The 20,954-nt window shown below is 33.7% G+C and overlaps 1 protein-coding gene across 1 annotated transcript in view; it reads right to left on the minus strand.

The window, feature by feature from the left end:
- OSBPL11 (oxysterol binding protein like 11) overlaps positions 1-20,954 on the minus strand; it is a 73,422-nt gene that overhangs the window by 25,876 nt on the left and 26,592 nt on the right. The window contains exons 6-8 of the mRNA XM_006180002.2: positions 11,354-11,555; positions 7,754-7,899; positions 2,789-2,929 (exon numbers count right to left, since the gene is read on the minus strand). Of these exons, the coding sequence (XP_006180064.1) occupies positions 2,789-2,929; positions 7,754-7,899; positions 11,354-11,555 (489 nt within the window). The remainder of the gene's footprint in view (positions 1-2,788; positions 2,930-7,753; positions 7,900-11,353; positions 11,556-20,954) is intronic.

Consider the following 20,954-nt stretch of genomic DNA (forward strand, 5'->3'; position numbering starts at 1 on the left):
AAAATAAGCTGTGGGGAAAATATATTTGACTTATTTACAACACGCAGGCCAGGTCCGTGGTTATGGTCTTTGGTGCTGTAGTGTCTGGAATATGAGAGGCGCTTGATAAATATTTCGTGTATCAGTGTCATTGTTAGATAGGACATGTATATGACTGCAGTTTGTCACCAGGTTCTTTAATGTTGCTCAAAAAGTACCATTCTTTCATTTATTTTATTTGATTTTTTAATTGTTTTATTTATTTATTTATTTACTTACTTACTTACTTACTTACTTACTTACTTACTTTTTTTTAGTACCATTCTTTTAAATGTTATACTAATGTTCATAACTTGTGATTGGTTAATGTTAATGATTTTAAATTTAAATATAAGAAATATGTATTTTTTAAGTTAACAATGCACAAATGTGGGGAAGCTATATTAAATTTGTTATTCATGTCAAGAGAGACTTCACCATCTGGATTACTATCACAGCACATTCTTTTCAAATGTGCTTATGCCTCATCAACCCCAACAATGTTCTTATGCCTTATAAACCTAAATCTACTAAGGAACAGCAAACATCATAATAACCAAATAAACTCCTAACATGGCTACTCATTTTAACCAATTTTACAATGAATAGTATTTTCTGAACCTCTGATATAAAAATATTTCTAGAATAGAAATGATACCCAGCTGAAATATTGAGGTTAGATGAAAGATGGATGCTTAAATGGGTTTCTTTATCTACTCTTAAAACGTCTGGTTCTTAGTAGACTATTAATTCAATCAATTTACTTAAAAATCCTCCTATAATCACTCCAATTCTAAAAGAAAGAAGTGTGTTTTTGATTTTGAAATGCCTCAAAGTGAATGTTAAAGGCAAAATGCTTTCTGTTTAAGTTACATTTTCAGGTGTGTAATTCATTGGAATCAAACAACCTTTTAATTTACACTTCACTACCTTTGCTGGCATCAAAAACCTCAATTTGAAATATACCTCCTGAAGTCAATTTTGAAATCCCACATTAATGCAAAATAGTGTCAGCAGTAATTCAAAGTATATAGTCCCACAGTACTAAATGTCTGACATACATAGGTCTAGAAATTCCTTGGTTTTTTAAATCAGTGTCATGGATTGTTTAAATAAATTAAGGCGCACTAATTACAGATAAACTGGGAATGAGGAAGACTGGCCTAAAACTAAAAGTATAGATCAGTGCTTCTTAAACTTTAATGTGAGTGTATGTGTGTGTGCGTATATACATAAACCACACGGGAGTCTTACTGAAATGCAGATTCTGGTTCTCTAACTTTGAGATTAGGGGCTGAGATTACACATTTCTAACAAGTTCTCAGGTGATAGAGATGTTACTGATCTTCCAACCACTTTTTTTTTCTTCTTTCAGTTTTAATGAGGCATAATTGACAAAAAATGTAAGATATTTAAAGTGTACTTGTAGTGATTTGATATACACATATATAGTGAAAGGACTCAAACCATCAAGTTAATTCAGACCACATTTTTAAAGTAGCAAGCCTGTAGACCAGGGGTTTGCAGACTATGGCCTTTAGGCCAAATCTGGCCTCCTATTTGTATAAATAATGTTTTGTTGGAACACATCCATGCCTATCCAACATATTATCTATGGCCGCTTTCATAATACAAAGGCTGGGTTAAGTAGTGTTGATCCTTAAACAATATGGGTTTGAATTGCAGGTCTACTTATATGTGGATTTTTTCCAATAAACATACAAAAAATATACATGTAGAACATCATGTGCAAGACTTGTATTGAAGTGGATAGTCTATCCTTACAAAGGGGTGAGGTGAGTGATATTTAGTATAAAATTAATAATATGTTAGTTTTCTTACTGTTTTATAACTTTGCTTTCAAAGAATTACATTACCAGAATTACATTACCGTACAGTATGCCTCTCTCATGTGAGAAACTGCAAATCATCACAGGTATGTCATTTTTTCAATATAATAATGTTTCCAATTTTATATTCTGAATATGATTATAATACTGTATGCCATAAAAATTTTATAACTATTCATTAGTGTATGGGCTAGGCTACCACGAAGCCGATTACACTAAGCTATCATAAAGCAATCATGTTGCTGTTTCTTCATTATCAATGCACGAATCATACCTGTAAATAAATAAGAATTTTTTTCACATTATCTTCTCATTTTTGATGTCAAGTGTTAGTAATACATATAACTGCTACAGTGTTTGTATTATGTAAGACAATACTGAGGTAGGTACTGACAGACAGATGATTCATCTTGTAAGCAGACCATGTAAACATAAGGTATGCGTGGGGGGTTGGTGCCCCTAACCCTTGCATTATTCAAGGGTCACCTGTAGTTCTAACAAAGACCTATGCCCACAGAGCTAAAAATATTTACTATCTGGTCCTTTACAGAAAATGTTTGCTGACCTCTGTTACAGGTAATACCAAAATGCACTACCCAACGTGGGAAGTAGGAGTAAAGTAGAAGTATCAATGACTTCCATGGTTTTGTGGGACCGTATTCTTTTCTTTAGGATTTCCAGTTCTGTATCCCATTGGGCCCCTTTTATTTTGTACAGAAACAAGAAGACTGTAGGTTTTTTATGTGCCATGTGACTTAACGCTACACCAAAAAACCATTACATTTTTTTTATGAAAATAAGAAATGACCAAGAGACTAAGAAACCAATTCTGAAAGGTTAAAAAGCCCTGGCAACATTGAACACTTAATGGTATAGTCCTGACTTAATGACCTCTATAGACAGTTTATCCCATTACTTACTCTTGTTAAATCCATGCCCAGCTTGAGCTGTGACAAGAGATGGAGGATAACACTGCGTTGCTCTTCCACAGCTCCCAGGTCATCCTCCTTGTTGTCACAAGTGTCCTTCACCTCATCATCTGCATTTATTTCTTCAGGTTCCTTGATGTAACACAAAGCAAGTCTATCGTTAAACGTGCTTATTAATATCCATTATTACATGTGCTTCTTAATATCCATTAAGAATAAAAGTATAAACGTCAGACAAAGACATTTATATTGGGCTTAAATGAATCTGAGAACAGACACAAACCTTTCTGAAAATGTAACTGCCATCACTTGGCCATGGAACCGATTTCCTTCAATGAACCCATTATCACTGACATTGAACATACTGTGGTTTTGCCATATATATCGCACATAAAGTCCATATATTTTATGAAAACAAAATTTTTCAGAAAGAGTGAAAAATGTCTCATCTGAATCTTAGGCTTTGCAGGCTTTGACCACCTACCTGGGGACTCTACCACTACCTATAATTTAAGTTCAAGGTGTTTTGAGAATTAAGTATTTGCCCTATGTTTAAGCTAAAACTATAAAGCTATAAAGGTAAAATTTTACAGTGACTGGACATGCCAAGTCTAACTTCTGTAATCTATATTTAGATATTCACTCATTCTTAGAGTTGTCAGAAAGAAACTGGGGTTGAAGAGACTTCTAGGTGCAGGTATGGAAACCCGGTAGTTGCTTATGCAGTCTTAATGCCACAAAAAGTTCTCTGCACAGTTCTTCAATCAATCAATAATACAACCCCTTGAAAAACCAAAAATGTTTACTCTCATCTCCACAGGGTCTTAGCTCCAGATAACTGATTAAGAGAAACTTAATTTCTTATTTATTTCTATGTAAACAACGAACAACAGTTTCAAATCCCAAGATTCTATAACCTTAGCAGATACCACTTTACATGTTTATATGGGGATGGTGTCCCATCTCTCTCAGTGGTACCTCTTTGTGCAAGAGAGATTTATATGAGTATATTATCTTTGTTATTGTGTTAAATTTTAAGTTATGAGGGTTTTAAAAGGAAATGATTTTGTTAATGTTTCTGCCTTTAATTTTCTCTTCCTATCAAATAAGAAGCCTGTCTGTTCTATATAGTAGCTAGGCAAAGAAAACCAACCCTAATCAGGCACAAAATCAAGAATTTAATGTTCTCAAAACATTAAAAGCGAAGTATAAAACATGGTGACAGAATTAAAGAATAATGGGTTTCTGGTCATTCTTTTGCCTCTGTTTTTCTCCTTTTTCCTGTTCCCTTCTACCAAGGAAATCTTTATCAGCTCACATTCTGATAAATAAATTAATGGTCTAGTTTATTTCTTCAAAGACCAAACACAACTATTGTTTGTGTATATCAGAATTGCTTCTGTTTTTATGACCTTGAGGAGAGATCCCAAAGGTAAGTTTCTCAATTCCTTTTCAAAGGCTAGTAAGTCGGTAGGAGGTATTTCCTGTTATCTACCCTAAATCAGTTGCACAATATAGTTTAAGTACACTTATGAGTGTTTACTCATCATAAAACAAGGGGAAAAACTGAATTATCCCCCCTCTCTATATATGAATATCAAAAATAATAATTTTTCATTTGAGAAATGTTGAGGGGAAAAAACCTAATAGGTCCCGATTAAATAATGTTCTCCAACCTTCTGAAAGCTTTCATTACATATGAGGTCAGAACCTAGGACACAGATTAATAATGCAAATATAGCCTTAATATTATTATATAATACAAAGTTTACTTTGTGGTTTCCTCTAATGAAAATAACATTAAACCAAAGAGATAAAACATAATCTGGTAGAAAAGCTATTTAAAAGAATACAGTTTTTGTTGTTTCTATAAAAATATTCAAATCACTTATTCGAACAGGAAAAAAAAAAAAAGGAATTCTATTCACAATTAAATACTGATTATAAAGCCTGATGTGAATGGAAGAATTTGGAAGCTCTCTTTCCTTTTTGAAATGCTTCTCAGAGATCACCATGTCTTTTTTAAAGAAAAGCTTAAGGTAAAAAAAAGCATTACCAAAATTCAAGTAAACATGCTCAAATGTACAAAACCCCTACAAACCCAGGATGGTTAGCAAATAAAGTTGCAAGAGCTGTTGAATTTCTGGGAATTCATACTATTTGGAGATTACATGGCAAGGGGAAACCCCAATATTCCAAAAAACTCATACTAACTCCATTTTTTGTCCTCCTAATCCCTGACTTGGGCACTAAGGAATTGTGGGCTTCATTCTAACCTCATTGGGGTTTACCTCCTCTATCATCTGACAGTGAAATCTCCACTATTGTAATAAACATTTCCAGTTTGCATTAAAATTCGTATTCCAAAGAAAGCATATGTGAACTTTTCAAAAACAATTCAGGTCTTTTCTGGTATGCTTGAGTGGAGTATAATGTCTTTAGTAACTGAAAAAAAAATCTATGCACTTATTTTTCTTGTACTTGCACTAGGTGATATATTGGTCTACTCACCATTTCAAAAGATTTGGTAATTCACCAGTCCTCTCCTTCCCACCTCTGTGCCCCATCTCTAACATATGCCTCTATCCTGATTTCCAACATGCTTTATACTCTCATTCAGAAAAATGAAAATGTTATAGTATATGACCGACAGTTTATAATTTTTTACTTGCAAATTTTCTCTTGCACCAAAGCTTTGGTTTCATCATTTCCAATTGCTTTTCATATACATTAACAATCATATATCCTCTTCACATAAAATTCAACATGTTCATAAATCATACTAAATCTTTTCTCTCAAAAAGCTCTTTCTGGGGGGAGGGTATAGCTCAGTGGTACAGCACATGCTTAGCCTGCACAAGGTCCTGGGTTCAATCCCCAGTACCTCCATTAAATAAAAAAAAAACCTGATTACCTTCCCCCTCAAAACAAACAAACAAACAAAAGCTCCTTCTTCCTAATTTTGCTAGCTTTGTGAATGGCACCACAATTTTAATCATTTAGGCTCAAAAACTTGGAGTTATCTTTGATCCAACCCTGTATCAAGTCAATCACCAAGTTCAACTGATTTTTCACTTGAAATGTACAGTATTTATTCATTTGTCTTTATTGCTACTTCCACAGCCTTCTATACACACTTTAATTCCAAGTTGTACCAGATACTGATCTTTTTAAATATATCACATCCCTCTCCAAGCTCAAGACCTCATTACCTATCACAGTAAGACTAAATTTTTCTATATGAGTTTTATCTTCCTCAGGGACACAATTTACACTGTATTCTGTGGAGCAGTGCTCCAGAGATTATTATTTCACAGTGTAAATGGTCATCTGGATTTGTAAAATCCAACAACCCTGGGATCATTTGCCATAAACCAGGAGCTCTGCTGAATTTATTTTATCTTCATAACAATCTTAAAAGGTACTGTTACCCTTCTCTTACAGATGAGGAAGCTAAGAGTGGTTAATCAATTGATTCACGTTAGTAAATGACAGGACCTGAGTTCAAAATCATTAGGCAAGCCTTCTCCAAAGTAAGTAAGTATACATGCCTTAGTATCTCTGCTCATGTTACTCCTCCATCTTGAGAGTCCCTTACTACTATTCTTCTCTTCAAATCTTATCTCCTTTCAAAGCCCAATTTCAATTCCACTTTCTCTCTCAAGCTTTCCTCATCCTCTCTGCTCAATGTATCTCTCTTCTCTCCCTGAATGCCCATAACCCAAGAGCCTAAACAATAGCAATTAAGATGAAAAAATAAATACAGCTTCATATTATCATCTCATTGTTTTGGTGTATATGTGCTGTGACTCTAAATAGATTTTTAGTCTCTTCAGTGAAAGAACTGTCTTCTATTTTTGTATGCCCTCTAATTCTTAACACTGGACTTGTCAAATACTAGACAGCTTAATAAATATTTACTAACTGCTTGACTCCACAAATGAATTAGTCATAAAGCTATAGACAATAAGGATTTCATACTTCTTCTTTCTTTCCCCTGCCCACCCTGCTGCCATTGCCTGCCTCATTGAGTCAAACCCCTGCCAGTTTGGAAGTCCCTATGTCATATGTTTCTTTAAAGAACTAATTTGCAAATATATAAACAACCATAAACTATGCATTACTCTTGACACAGTAATTCTACTTGGGAATATAACCTAAAGAAATAAGGGGAGGAAAAAAAAAACCAGACAAGATGATACAGAATTATTTATAAGGACAAAAAATAACAAAAACCCTAGACATTCAATAGCCTACTTCAAGCTTTTAAAACTTTAATTATATAGGCCTTGAAAGTATCAAATGAAAAGAGCTTAAAACAAAACTATCTATGTAATTATGATAACCATAAAAGTAACAGATGTGAACTCAAAAGGCAAAAAAAAACCCAGTATGATTTGTTACAGCGGTGAAACTATGAATAGAAGAAAACACTCTTCAGCTTCTGAGAAATGTGGAATGAATAATACTTTAAAAATATTAAACCCTAAACTGTGTGCCATTTAAGTAGAATAAATTTTTAAAAATTGGTTTGGTAAAGTGCTTACTATCAGAAAAACTAATAGTAAACTCTTAAACTTGTAAATTTAATATGAAACACCTAGTAAATAATGTTAAATAAAGAAATGTAAGAGATAAATATCATGTACATAATCTTCTATTAGAAAAGCTATTTTCCAAAAAAAGAAAAACATGTAAATTTCAATTTTTAAATACTTTTATATCAAGCAAGGGTAAACCAAAACTAAAAAGGGCACATAATTTAACCTGGAAGACAGAACATGTACAAATTTTATACAGCAGACCCCTTCCAAAGCCAATGCATTTTAAGGTAGAACAACGTCTAGAGTCTGCTCTTGTTAAATGGACTTGCATGTCCTGACAATGAAAAGAGAACTGATACTTTTCAATGATTACTAATTTTTACACCAAACCCTTATTTTCACATTACCTTACCCTTGCTAATAGTCCAGATTCTGCAACACACTGCTCCTCTGGGACTGCCACTGGCTTACTCTGCTCAGTTGCAAAGGGCTGGTCAGCTCCATTTTTATAGTGGTTTGATAAAGGTATCTTTGGTTCTAACCACTCGATTGTCGTTCCTGATGAAGTAAGAGAAAACTTTCGCTGAAACTTGCTCATAATCTGGAAAGTTCAGCAGATGTGGATTTTATTTAACAATTTTCCTTGAGCCTATAAGACTAAAAGCAATTCAGCCTGTTAAGAGACTCTGCAAGACAGTGACTTGTATCTCATTAGCATAAGCATCATGATTGGGTATTTTACTACAGAGTAACTTGTAACTTGAAATCAGATACCATTTAAATGAATCAACCCTGAACAGTACTGAACTCACTTCTTGGGCAAATCTGTGACTCAGAAAGTATATTCCCAGCCTAATAGTTGATTTGCTGTCTTTCCTGCATGAACCATGTCCCTCAAGAGATAAAAAGTATACCATTAGGCTGAAGAGAGTCACAATTACAGGAGGAGGCTGTGATTGTGAAACAGTAAAATTTGCTTCAGTTTGGGATTGAACTTTTTCTCAGTAGCAGCTTTCTAACCAATCAAGATAATTTTCTTGATCTAATTTAAGAATTGCAAATGCATGTCCATTTTTTTTTCCAGTCATATGAAAAAGCTCCATATACTTTTAAACTCAAAGGCTCTTCTACTGAATAAATAATAGCTGACCTAGTAAAAGACCGTGGTCTCATTTAGAGACCTGTCATCTTCTCAGTTAATGACTCAATGTCTCTTATTACCCTCAAACTAGTTTAACAAAGTGGATTCTATGCCTAATCAATAATGGAAAGTGTTCCATTTGATTTCAGAGGCTGATCTAGGTTGCAGAGAAGCTTGAATATAGAATGCTACATTAAGGGATGCTCAGACTACTACAGCAGAAATTAAAAGGCGTATGGAATTTACTTAGTCTATAATAAAATCCCAGACTTCAGTAGAGAAATAAATTACAAAGTACTTATCAGGCTACCAGGCAGTTTGCCTTGCTACTTAGTTAAGTTTCACTTGGCACTGGGGGGATACACAGTCATGGTAATGCCCTAGATAAATGAACGGAACCTGTTGCAAAATTCCAAAGAAATGAAACCACTTTGCACCTACCTTGAAATGTTTATTTTTAACATTTAAAATGCATTTAAAATGGACACAAACACCAAACTTTAAAAGATGTGTTTTAGGAGGTCACTCAACTGACAGGAAACCATATCAAAATTCTTTATCATACCAATCATTTGGTCTTGGGATCCCTCTAAAGCAATAATTACTACTGTGTCTCTGTATAACACACATTAAGACCTCATGGGACTAAACACTAGTTTTTATTTAAATTTCACTTCTCCGATCATCTCAAAATTTGAGTGGGAAGGTAATTCAGTTTTTTCATAATTATATTTTCATTCTCAAGTGACTTAAGAATAAATTTCTACAGACCTAATTTGGAAAACATGGCAATTTGCGAGAAATAGCAATATTACTGAATTAATTCCCTCAAATACTCACAAGTCTGTGCTCTAAAAGACAGTGATAAGAGAGAACATCTTTTACTTTAAACAATTCTGTAAAGTTTACAATGTGTTTCATTTTAATTTAAAAAATACAAATTTATATTGTGCATACTTCATTAATCATGAAGCAATCATTTAAAAATATGGCTATAAAACTACAACAATGAAATTCTAAGAAATTAAAAAATTACACAGTATTGAATAAATCAAATAATTTTTTGAATTGAAGTATATTTGATTTACAATATTATATTAGTTTCAGGAGTACAGCATAGTGATTCAGGATTTTTATAGATCATACTACACTAAAAGTTATTATAAGATAATGGCTATAATTCCCTGTGCTATACAATATGTCCTGTTGCTTACCTATTTACAAACATAGATTTTCAAACAACAGTGAGGTAAAATAAAAACTAAGAAAAAAAGAAAAGCCTGGTTGGGCATGTACTAATATATTAATAGGGGCAATTTCTGTTTGGTAGGATAATGTACAATTTTTTTCAATTGAATGGTAATTTCTAAATTTTTTATGAGTATGTTGCTTTAAAATAGGAGAAATGTATATTGGACTACTTACAATTTCTCTGAGGCACCAGTCCATGTTCACAACTCACAATTTAGGCTCTTCCATCTCTCTGGAATGCCCTTTCCCCTGCCTCCCACCCCTAAGCTAACTGGTTTTCCTAGCTTTTCTGTGTCCTTCCCATACTTTCCTATCAGAAGTATTAGTCCATTCATATATTCTCCCACAGTACTTTGTTCCCATGTAAATGATACTTTACATATTAATTATATTTAACTATTTACATGTTTCTTACCCAAGCTGACTATGAGTTCCTTAAAAGCAACACAAATAACTTACTGGCCTCTGTAATACTGCCCTGACCTATATCTACAATTACCATTAGCTTGTTACTGTTAGCTTGAAATACTGAATTTAGGCCCACACAGGATGGGATTCATACCATATCCATATCAAGATCTGACTGTAGTTAACTTTTTCCTGAGCAAAGTCTCAATTTCTTTCTAAAATATCTTTCTTTCACAAGTAAGGGGGGAAAAAAAAACAAGCAAGGGGAGTTAGCTGGATAAGAGAACAAAGAATGCTGGGAAATACTGGGTCACTACTATTAATACAATGTGATGCGGTTGAGGGGTTTGGAGAGATGTTGTTAAAGGGTACAAACTTGCAACCAGAAGATGAATAAGTCCCAGAGATCAAATGTACAACATAGTGAATACAGTCACCAATAATGTATTAAATATTCCAAAGTTGCTAAGAGACTAGATCCTAAATGCTCTCACTACAAAAAATATGACAGTTATGTGATATGACGGAGGTATCAGCTAACATTTTGGTGGTAATCATATCACAATATATAAATGTATCAAATCAACACATTGTATACCTTAAACTTACACAATGTTATATGTTTATTACATCTCAATTTTAAAAATGATGAGTTTATTCATCTTATTTAATTGGAAAACTCATCTTTTGTTACCCCATGCAATAACATTCTTTGCCTCAGTAAATTAAGTTCAACAAATTAAGTGTTCTCAAATACTAGATGCATGTCTTATTTTTCAAACTGAAAGGTGACTGACAGACTTTAATATATATTTCTCAATCCGGAAATAATGATTAGTGGACTAAGCCAAAACTCAAGGAATGATTCTAACATTTCTACTTTGATAGATGGAGAAATAGTGATGCCATCAACTTTAATAAAAATATAGAAGATGTGAGTTTTGAGTTCATTTTCTGACATGGTGAGTCTGAGGTTTCTAAAGGGATATTTAAATTATATAAGACTAAAAATCATTTTACATTTGAAAATGGACATAATAAAAAAGACTTTATACAACATTAGTGCGATAATTAAAAACCAAGAGGCTTGCTGGTTTTCTATTTGCTTTGTTTTGTTCTAATTAAGATTTTCTGGAGTAGAATTACAAAGAATGCAGTTAGCCCTTTCCATTGGCCTGCAGTGCTAAGTCTTACCTTTAAGCAATAACTTACCTGAAGGCAATGAGCCTTTTTGATGTGATGCATGCTGCAACTGGAGAATATGAAAGCAGTCATTTAAGCAGTTCATAGTTGCCATGGAAGTAGCCTTGAGCATTAAGAGATCCTGGTCCAAGGAACTAAGGTGGCCAGAAGCAGGAAGGCATTCAATTCGTCTAATTAAGTCTCTTTGTTGTCCTTCAGCATGAGACATCATCTAAGGAAAACAACAGTTCTGTGTGTCCCACTCATAATTTCTTGCCATATATACATATATACATGTATACATACAATTGCCATTTTAATTACCATATTCTGTATAACAAGTATACATACATAGTTGCCATTTTTAGGACATATTAGGCTTAGAAATCTATTTTAAGTTTGGCTATTCTCAATTGAGAAGCATTATTAAATTAAATTATTATTAAATGCTTCTCAATTGAGCAAAAGATGGTAATCTTTAGCAGATGTGCTTTTTCTTTGGCAGCAACGAAGATCAAGACTTGCCACATTTTATTAACAGTATAAATTTATACAAGTCATCAGAAAGAACATTCCAGATCACCTTTAACAGTAGCATTAAATATTTCACTCCAAAGTAAAATTAATTCCCAGTCTGGGCTCTCAACCATTTTTACACAGCATCTCTGGACAGGCCCAATTTGAACCTACAGTGAGGACAAGATAGTCTACATGCTTCTGTTTGCTAATCTTTCTGGTTCCGTTAGGTTGATTTTGGAGCAAATACTGGATGTAAGCTTTTCAGGTTAAAAGAGTTCAATACGCTTTTTGATTAGGAGGTTTATCTGTAATAGAGTCAATGGAATAACAATGATGAGGAGCAATCAATTTTTTAAAATGAAAACTGAATTTATCGTGCTTAATTACTTTCAATTGTGAGCAGAAGGTTCTCATCTCAGATTGCCTATCCTTTGAACATTATTTTAATTCACATAGACTCTTTAGTGGAGAGACATTTTTAGCTTTCAAAGGCTCTGCTCCAGACAAATTTTCATACAGTTCATCCGAGGGCTAGTGAAAAAAGAGATGCAAAATGATCCTATCAAGCAAACCAAGTGTGTCATATATGAAACAGCCCCTGAAAAATACATCGTGGTACTGGATCAAACACTACAAGAGTGGTTAAATGAAAAGTGTCGGTATAAAGGTATCTACACAAATCTTCCTCCATTTACAATGGTGTTACACCCTGATAAATCCATCATAAGTTAAAAATATCACAAGTTGAAAATATCAGAAGTCAAAAATACATTTAATACACTTAACATACTGTACATCATAGCTCTGCCTAGTCTACATTAAGTGTGCTCAGAACTTTTACATTAGCCTACAGCTGCACAAAATCATCTAACACAAAGCCTGTTTTATAATACGGTACTCAATATTTCATGTTATTTTTTCTACTGCACTGAAAGTGAAAAACAGAATGGTTATACAGATACAGGATGGTTGTAAAGGTGCTAGCCGTTTACCCTCATGATCACGTGGCTGACTGAGAGCTGGGGCTTGCTGCCAGCATCAGGAGAAAGTACTGTACTACATATCACTAACCCAGGAAAAGATCAAAATTTAAAATTCAAAGGACAGTTTCTACTGAATGTGTATCACTTTTGCACCACTGTAAAGTCAAAATATCATAAGTCAAACCATTGTAAGTTGGGGACTGTTTGTGTATATGTAAATGTTTTTGTATATAAATGTCAGGACTAACTCCCAATAATCTAAAATTATGAATAAGTACAACTACTTTGGAAAACAGTTTGGCAATATCTACTAGAGTTAAATATATAGAGCTAAATAAACATAATCCATGACCCAACAATTATATTCTTAGATACATAGCCAACAGATATGTATATATGTTCATAAACTCAAATGTCTACCAACCCTGGAATGAATAAAAAATATTAAGGTATGTCCATATAATAAATACTGTGAAGCAACAAAGGAACTGCTACATTCAATATCACAAGTAAATCTACAACATATGTTGACTAAAAAGAAGCCATACCTAAAGGAGCACATACTATTTGATTCCAGTTTTAGAAATTTCAAAAGTAGACAAAATAAATACATGGTATTAGAAGTCAGGATAGCGAGGAGAGTGTAGTGACGGAGAGGCATGAGAGGGTCTTCTAGGGTGCTGGAAATATTTAATTTTTTAATCCAGGAGGTGGTTATGGAACGTTCAAGGATGTGCTGACTTTACAAACAGAAGTAACAGAGTGGAGGAAGTATGGCCTTTAGGGCTTGTCTAATAATCAGCAGTAAGTACACTGAGGCAGGGTTGTTAACGACTGACTTGAGCTGGTTAGGCTCTGTGTTACGTTCTAAGAGCTTCAATCTAGAGCCAAACAGAGTTTGTTCTTCACTTTCTTTCTTGAACTTGGAGAGTACAACTTCTAATTCTCATCATAAGAAAAAACAGTTGAAAAATTGAACTTTTAAATTAAAAACACTTGCTCACTAGACTACACTATTCAGAGAGCACAGAAGGGGAAAAAAGATGTACACCTATGATATGTATACTTTTTAATATTATGTTATAAAGCAATAAAAGTTTAATAAAGGAAAAAATCATAAATAGGACACTGACAACATAATCAGCTATCACAATATAATACTTAAGAGGAAAAAAAAAGTGTTTCTTTGTGTAAATGGCCCCAAAAAACCACCTGCTAATGCTGATGTTAGAAGTGAAGAGGCCTAAGAAAGTGATATTCTTGGTTAGAACAAAAAGCTTTTTAATTATAGCACAATGTTAAAATTTGGTTATGGTTCTTTTTTTTTCAGTTTTGTTTTATTAGGTAATTGACACAATTTGACTGCATATATATAATATATTGCATGTAAATACATATATACAATATTCCGCACATATTTTTTAATTTACATGTATGTACTGTTCATTGTTTCTAAGAACAGTTTAGAGCTTTAGCTTTTTAAACTTACATAGTTATCAAAGGAATAAAGCCAACTACAAAGTAAGAATCAAGAGAATGCAGTAATCCAATCATAAACGTCAGTCAAATGTGCTTACACATATTCAAGAAATCAATCTTCTAAGTTATCAGTAGTTCATTTGTGTCCTTTTTTTTTTGATTTCACAGATGAGTGATATCATATGGCATTTTTCTTTCTCTTTCTGGCTGGTTATGGTTCTTTGCAAAGCAAACAAAAGAGTTGTTCATATATTGACAACGAAATAGAACTGATTTGTGAAGCTGTTTTAGTGATTATTCCTAACATTATAAAAATCAGTTCCTCAAAAAAAAAAAAAAAATGCCAGGAAAGCTGAAAACTTGCTTAATCTGTGTTTTGGAGCTAAACATGGTAAATATGGTGAGAGCGTGCATTGCTTAAGTGGCATCTAGGCTGTATGAAAACCAGATTGGAAACATGATTTTATCACCTGTATTTTAACTGTCTGTCTCCCTTTACTAGACTGGTCATGTTAGCTCCTCCCAGGGCAAGCAAAGTACCAGCATGAAGTGATTAACAGAGTAATTTGATAAACTGTACTAATTATAAACAGTAAATACTAAAGCAGATCACTTTAACACTTTAGTAATAAATCCACATTCAAGTACAGTATGACTCTATTCTCAACAGTCAGGTGCTTTTGCCAACTGTTATTTCTTCTACTACTGGACTTATTTATAGACTTTGATTAAAATATTTCTTTCAAACTCACTTTGAATTATATCGTTACATTACAGCTTCCTAGAACTGGATCACTCTAGAACCTAGAGCTGAATCACTCTAGAAGAGCAATTCTCAAACAGTGCTCTGCAGATCCTTGTGGGAACCTATGGAGTCAAAACTATTCTTACAATAATTCTAGGAAATTATTTGCCTATGAATAAAAAATTATTTCACTGTGGTGGCATTTGCCTTGATGGTTCAAAAGCAATGGTGGGTAAAGCCGCTGGCATCTTAGAATCAAGGCAGTGTCATCATTGCCATGCATGGATAGATCTGGGGTGGTGGGGGCAGGGGGTGGAGCCAGTTCTACTTAAAAATGTCCTTGAAAAATCAGTAAAAATCATTCATTTTACTATATCTTTACTTCTGAGTATATGTTTTTTAAATAGCCTATGTGAAAAATGAGAAGTACACTTCTGCTGCACACCAGAAAAAATGTACTTCTGTTGCATACCAAAGTACAGTGGTTGCCCAAGGAAAAGCACTTGTATCACTGAGCTGCAAGTTGAACTAGCTGTGTTTTTCACAGATCACCATTCTGACAGGAAAGGATATATATATATATGTATATGAATATATATGTGCACGCGTGTGTGTGTGTGTGTGTGTGTGTGTGTGTGTGTGTATGTACGTATTTTGTCTCTGCCTCCCACCTCTTCCTGGCACACAGCTCTTAAAACCTTTGTAATTTCCTAAGTGATCAGAGCTAGGGGGGTCTTTTGTTATGACATTTGGTTTCTTGTAATAGCTTCAGGGCATAAAGTTGAAATATGTTCTTTGTTATTCTTAACAAACCCCTTTCAACCACAGTACAGTTTATGTGAAAGAAGTGATTTTTGCAGAGTCCCTAGATAAGGGCTTACTGCCAAGGGTACCGACCCTGTAGATTAAAGGATTAGAACTTTCAGCCCCACCCACCAACCTCTAGGAAGGAGAGAGGAACTGGAGGTTAAATTAATCACCAATAGCCAATGATTTAGTCAGCCACGCCTAAGTAATGAAGCCTCCACAAAAAACCATAGGAAAAGTTCAGAGAGCTTCTGATTGGCGAACACGTGGAGGTGCTGGGAGGGTGTGCAAACAAAAACGACATGGAAGCTCTGCATTCTTTCCCCCAAATCTTGTCCTGTGCATCTTCTCCTCTAGCTGTTCCTGAATTATAGTCCTTTACAACACACAGGTATTGCAGTAAATACTGTTTTCCCAAGTTCTGTGAGTTGTCCTAGCAAATGTCTCAACCTGAAGAAGGGGTAATGGAAACCTCCCATTTATAGCTGGTTGGTCAGAAGCACAGATGACAACCTGGACTTGCAAATAGCATATGAAGTGTGGGCAGCTTTGTGGAATCTGACACTACCTCAGATAAACAGAAACCCCCACACATTTGGTGACCAGAGTACAGAAGCATAGGATGTTGTAGTAGAATAGAGGAGAAGCACAGGAGGGTTTCCCCTTGACAGAATTACCGTTAGAAACTATGGCTCTTCAGGAATGGGGTAGTTCGTACACATTTTCTCAAAATTAAACAAAATGGCCTGTCACTTCAAGAAAACAACCGATAGTATTTGTTGCCAGTTATAAAATCTGAGCTTTAAAATGAAATTAGAATGTTGGAAAACCTCTATCTCTCACTATAAACTTGTCAGTTTCCCAATACTGAAAGCCTTTTCTGATGGGTTGGTGGGGATGTTAATGAATGTGCCTTTTTTTTTTTATTGAAGTGTAGTTAGTTTACAGTGTTGTGTCAATTTCTGGTGTACAGCATAATGTTTCATTCATACATACATATATTCCTTTTCATACTCTTTTCATTATCAGTTACTACAAGATATGGATGAATATGAATTTTTGATATTGCATATCAACATCTACAAGCCCTCACAACTCTGAACTAATTATTTTCGAAATGACTAACGCATAGTGTTAGAAAATCATGCATACGTTAAAGATCCATTCAAAGTATAAGATGAACCAATGGATTTTTATGTAACAGAATATGAAAGTTTATTGGTATATATTAGATTCCACACTGTGTCTAACACTTAAGAAGCTGCCACTGTCAAGTTTTAGTGACGTATCGAAGAACAGTCACAATTATCTTAAAAGGCTATTAAACTGGGAAAATTGAGCAGCTACATGTAAAAGAATGAAATTAGAATATTCTCTAACATCATGTACAAAAATAAGCTCAAAATAGATTGAAGACCTAAATGTAAGACCAGATACTATAAAATTCCTAGAGGAAAACATAAGCAGGACACTCTTTGACATAAACCGCAGCAATATTTTTTTTGCATCCATCTCCTAGAGTTAAATAAAAACAAAAATAAATATATGGAACCCAATTAAACTTAAAAGCTTTTGCACAGTAGAGGAAACCATAAACAAAACGAAAAGACAACCTACAGAAGGCAAGAAAATATTTGCAAACTATGCAACTGACAAGGGATTAATTTCCAAAATATGCAAACAGCTTATACAGCTCAATATCAAAAGAACAAACAACCCAATCAAAAAATGGGCAAAGACCTAATTAGACATTTCTCCCATGAAGACATAAAGATGGCCAACAGGCACATGGAAAGAAGCTCAATATCGCTACTTATTAGAGAAATGCAAATCAAAACTACAATGAGGTATCACCCTACACCAGTCAGAATGGCCATCATCAAAAAATCTACAAATAATAAATGCTGGAGAGAGTGTGGAGAAAAAGAAACCCCCCTACACTGTCGATAGAAATGGAAATTTGTTCAGCCACTATGGAGAACAATATGGAGGTTCCTTAAAATACTAAAAATAGAGTCACTATATGATCCTGCAATCCCACTCCTGAGAAAACTCTAATTCAAAAAGATACGTGCACCTCAATGTTCACAGCAGCACTATTTACAACAGCCAAGACATGGAAGCAACCTAAATGTCTACTGACAGATGAGTAAATAAAGATGTGGCAGATATATATATATACACACACCACATATATATAAAATACACAAATATATAATACGAACACATATATATATACACAATGGATTATTACTTAGCCATAAAAAAGAACAGGATAATGCCATTTTCAGCAACATGGATGGACCTCGAGATTATCACACTAAGTAAGTCAGACAGAGAAAGACAGACAAATATCATATGATATCACTTATATGTGGAAACTAAAAAACTGATACAAATGAACTTATTTACAAAACAGAAATAGACTCATAGAAAACAAACTTACGATTACTGAAGAGGAAAGGAGAGGGATAAATTAGGAGTCTGGGGTTAACATATATACACTACTATATATAAAACAGACAAACAATAAGGACCTACTGTATAGCACAAGGAACTATATTCAATATCTTGTAATAACCTATAATGGAAAAGAATCTCAAAAAGATTATATATATATATATATGACTGCATCACTTTGCTGTACACCTGAAACATAACACTGTAAATTAACTATGCCTCGATTTTAAAAACGGCTATTAAAATAGTCCTCTTTCTTCTAACCACATTATCTGTGTGAGGTCAAATCTTTTTTCATGTATTTCAACCAAAACTACATATTGCAATAAATTGAGTGCAATTATTTTGTTTATTTTGGCAAAAAAATAGTTGCTTGATATAAAATATGTCATTTATGTTAACATGTATGGATTTATTCATTTTTATTTTAATAAAATAACTTTAAAATAAAACTTTCAAAACAAATATTTTTAGAATAACTGCTTTAATTTCTAATAAGGTAAATATTGATAAATATAACTCACGTAAAACAAAAGCTCTCTGAGGTCCTCAATAATTTTTAAGAATGAATGGGATCCCAAGACCAAAAAGCTTGAGAACTCCTCCCTGGAAACACAGGTCAGCTTGGTATCAAAAGTTCTCTGAATTTCTTTGTAGAGAAAAAGGATCTCCATAATCTCAAAGTACCTCCTTAAGCCATTTATTAACTACAGAAAGACAGCAACTTTACAGTGGAGAAATCCAGTAGAAGCTACCTTAACCAAGTGATCAAGGCCAATATCACTGGTAGTAAGACATCATGAACTCCTTGACATGAGGTACTAAGGATAATATTTTCTGGAGTTTTTTTTTTCCCCAAAAAATGTATAGTCTCAATCAAATAATAAGAAAATATCACACAAATGAAAATTTCGGAACATTAAACAAAAATAATTGGACATTCATAGGTATCAAGATCATAAAAAATTAGACTGGAGAACAATTACAGATGGGAGGAGACTAAGTAGTAATAACAACTAAATGCAATGTGGGATCCTGGATAGGATCTTAAAACAGAAAAAGAATGTTCATGGAAAAACTACAACAAGTTGAATAAGGACTAGAGTTACAAGTATTGTACTTATAAAATTTCCTGGTTTTGGTAATCATACTATATTATGAAAGATGGTAACATTATTCAATGTTGGGTGAGGGATATATGGAAACTCTGTACTACTTTGGCAACTTTTCTGTAAATTTAAAATTAGTTCAGAATAAGAAGGTTTTAAAAAGTTTTCTCAACTTGTGAAAATCATTAGCTTTGGTTTTACCTTAACACAAATCTTTTCAGTCACTGCCTTGGATAAAAACTACTTAGAAAAGGCTCAGAAACTTTTCTAGGGCCCCTGCTTTCATAAAGCATTTAAAGCTTCCACAATGAAATACATCTAAGCCACAAAGCTGAAACAAGATTCTTAAATGCATGGCTTCAAAAGCAAGGCTAGGAAACAACATGCCTCTAGAGACCAGATTATGATGATTTTAAATAATTGGCAATAAACTAACTTTTAAATGAAAAAGTAGTTCCAGAGGTATTTAATATCTGTCTAGAGGACAAAAAATGGTATGACTCCAAATGGTATAAATTCTCAGAAACAGAATTTATTCCATTGGTATACAGAAATGTTCCTAATAGAGTCATTAATTTTAAAGTTTGAACTGCTGAATTCTTGAAAGCAAAAACATCAACCTACTAAAGACACACTCAACTGAAACTTTTTTTTGCATGTGGTATTAGCAAAAAAAATTGTCAAACGATGGTCACCACACAAATCCTAGGATAACTGCTGGTGCCATAATTCAAGAAGGTCATTAAATTAGTTCTGTAAGCAAATACCTGTCCTTCCGAAAAAGGTACTTGTTAAAACTTTGGGGACACACACTCTCTACATACAAGTGTCAGAGTTACATGCTAAATATTAACATGCTATCACAGTGTTATAAAAGGTATATTTAAAGTCACAGAATACTTTTTTTACAGTGCAGGTATTGTAAGAAATTACCCCTGGGTATAAGAATACAAAACAACCATTAGAGCAGGATAGAGAAGAGAAGGTGATTAAAGTCATCACAGCAGAAGAAAAGCTAAGAGAGATATGACAATGGTCTCAGTATATCAGGCATAAAGATCCAAACCCAGCCAAGAAGAGGCCTCCACAGATGGCTAAAATTTTAAATACAAAAAGGTTCCTTTTCCTTGAAAATGTGCACCATAATTCATGACAATTTCACCTATATACTTTTTGCTTCTTTTTAAATTTTCACTAAACTATACTGACATATAGTATTACAGATAGAAAAGTACAGGTATCACAAGTATGTAGGCTTGATGGATTTTCATAAACCAAACGCACCCATGTGACCAACACCCAGATCAATAAATAGAACACAATCAGCATCTCTGAAGGATCTTCAAACTCCCATTACTAGCCATGATGAAAGAGTTCCAAAAATTTCATGGTGGCCTAATTTTTAAGGGTTAAGGAATACACTATGACACAAGTCTGCCCCTAGATGCTTTTTCTTTATTCTATCCCTTGTTACTTTAACCACTTTTAATGTTTCCTTTTCCTTCACTCTAGATTAATATAGAAGCACT

The sequence above is a fragment of the Camelus ferus genome, chromosome 1 (assembly GCF_009834535.1).
Source record: "Camelus ferus isolate YT-003-E chromosome 1, BCGSAC_Cfer_1.0, whole genome shotgun sequence".
NCBI classification, from domain to species: Eukaryota; Metazoa; Chordata; class Mammalia; order Artiodactyla; family Camelidae; genus Camelus; species Camelus ferus.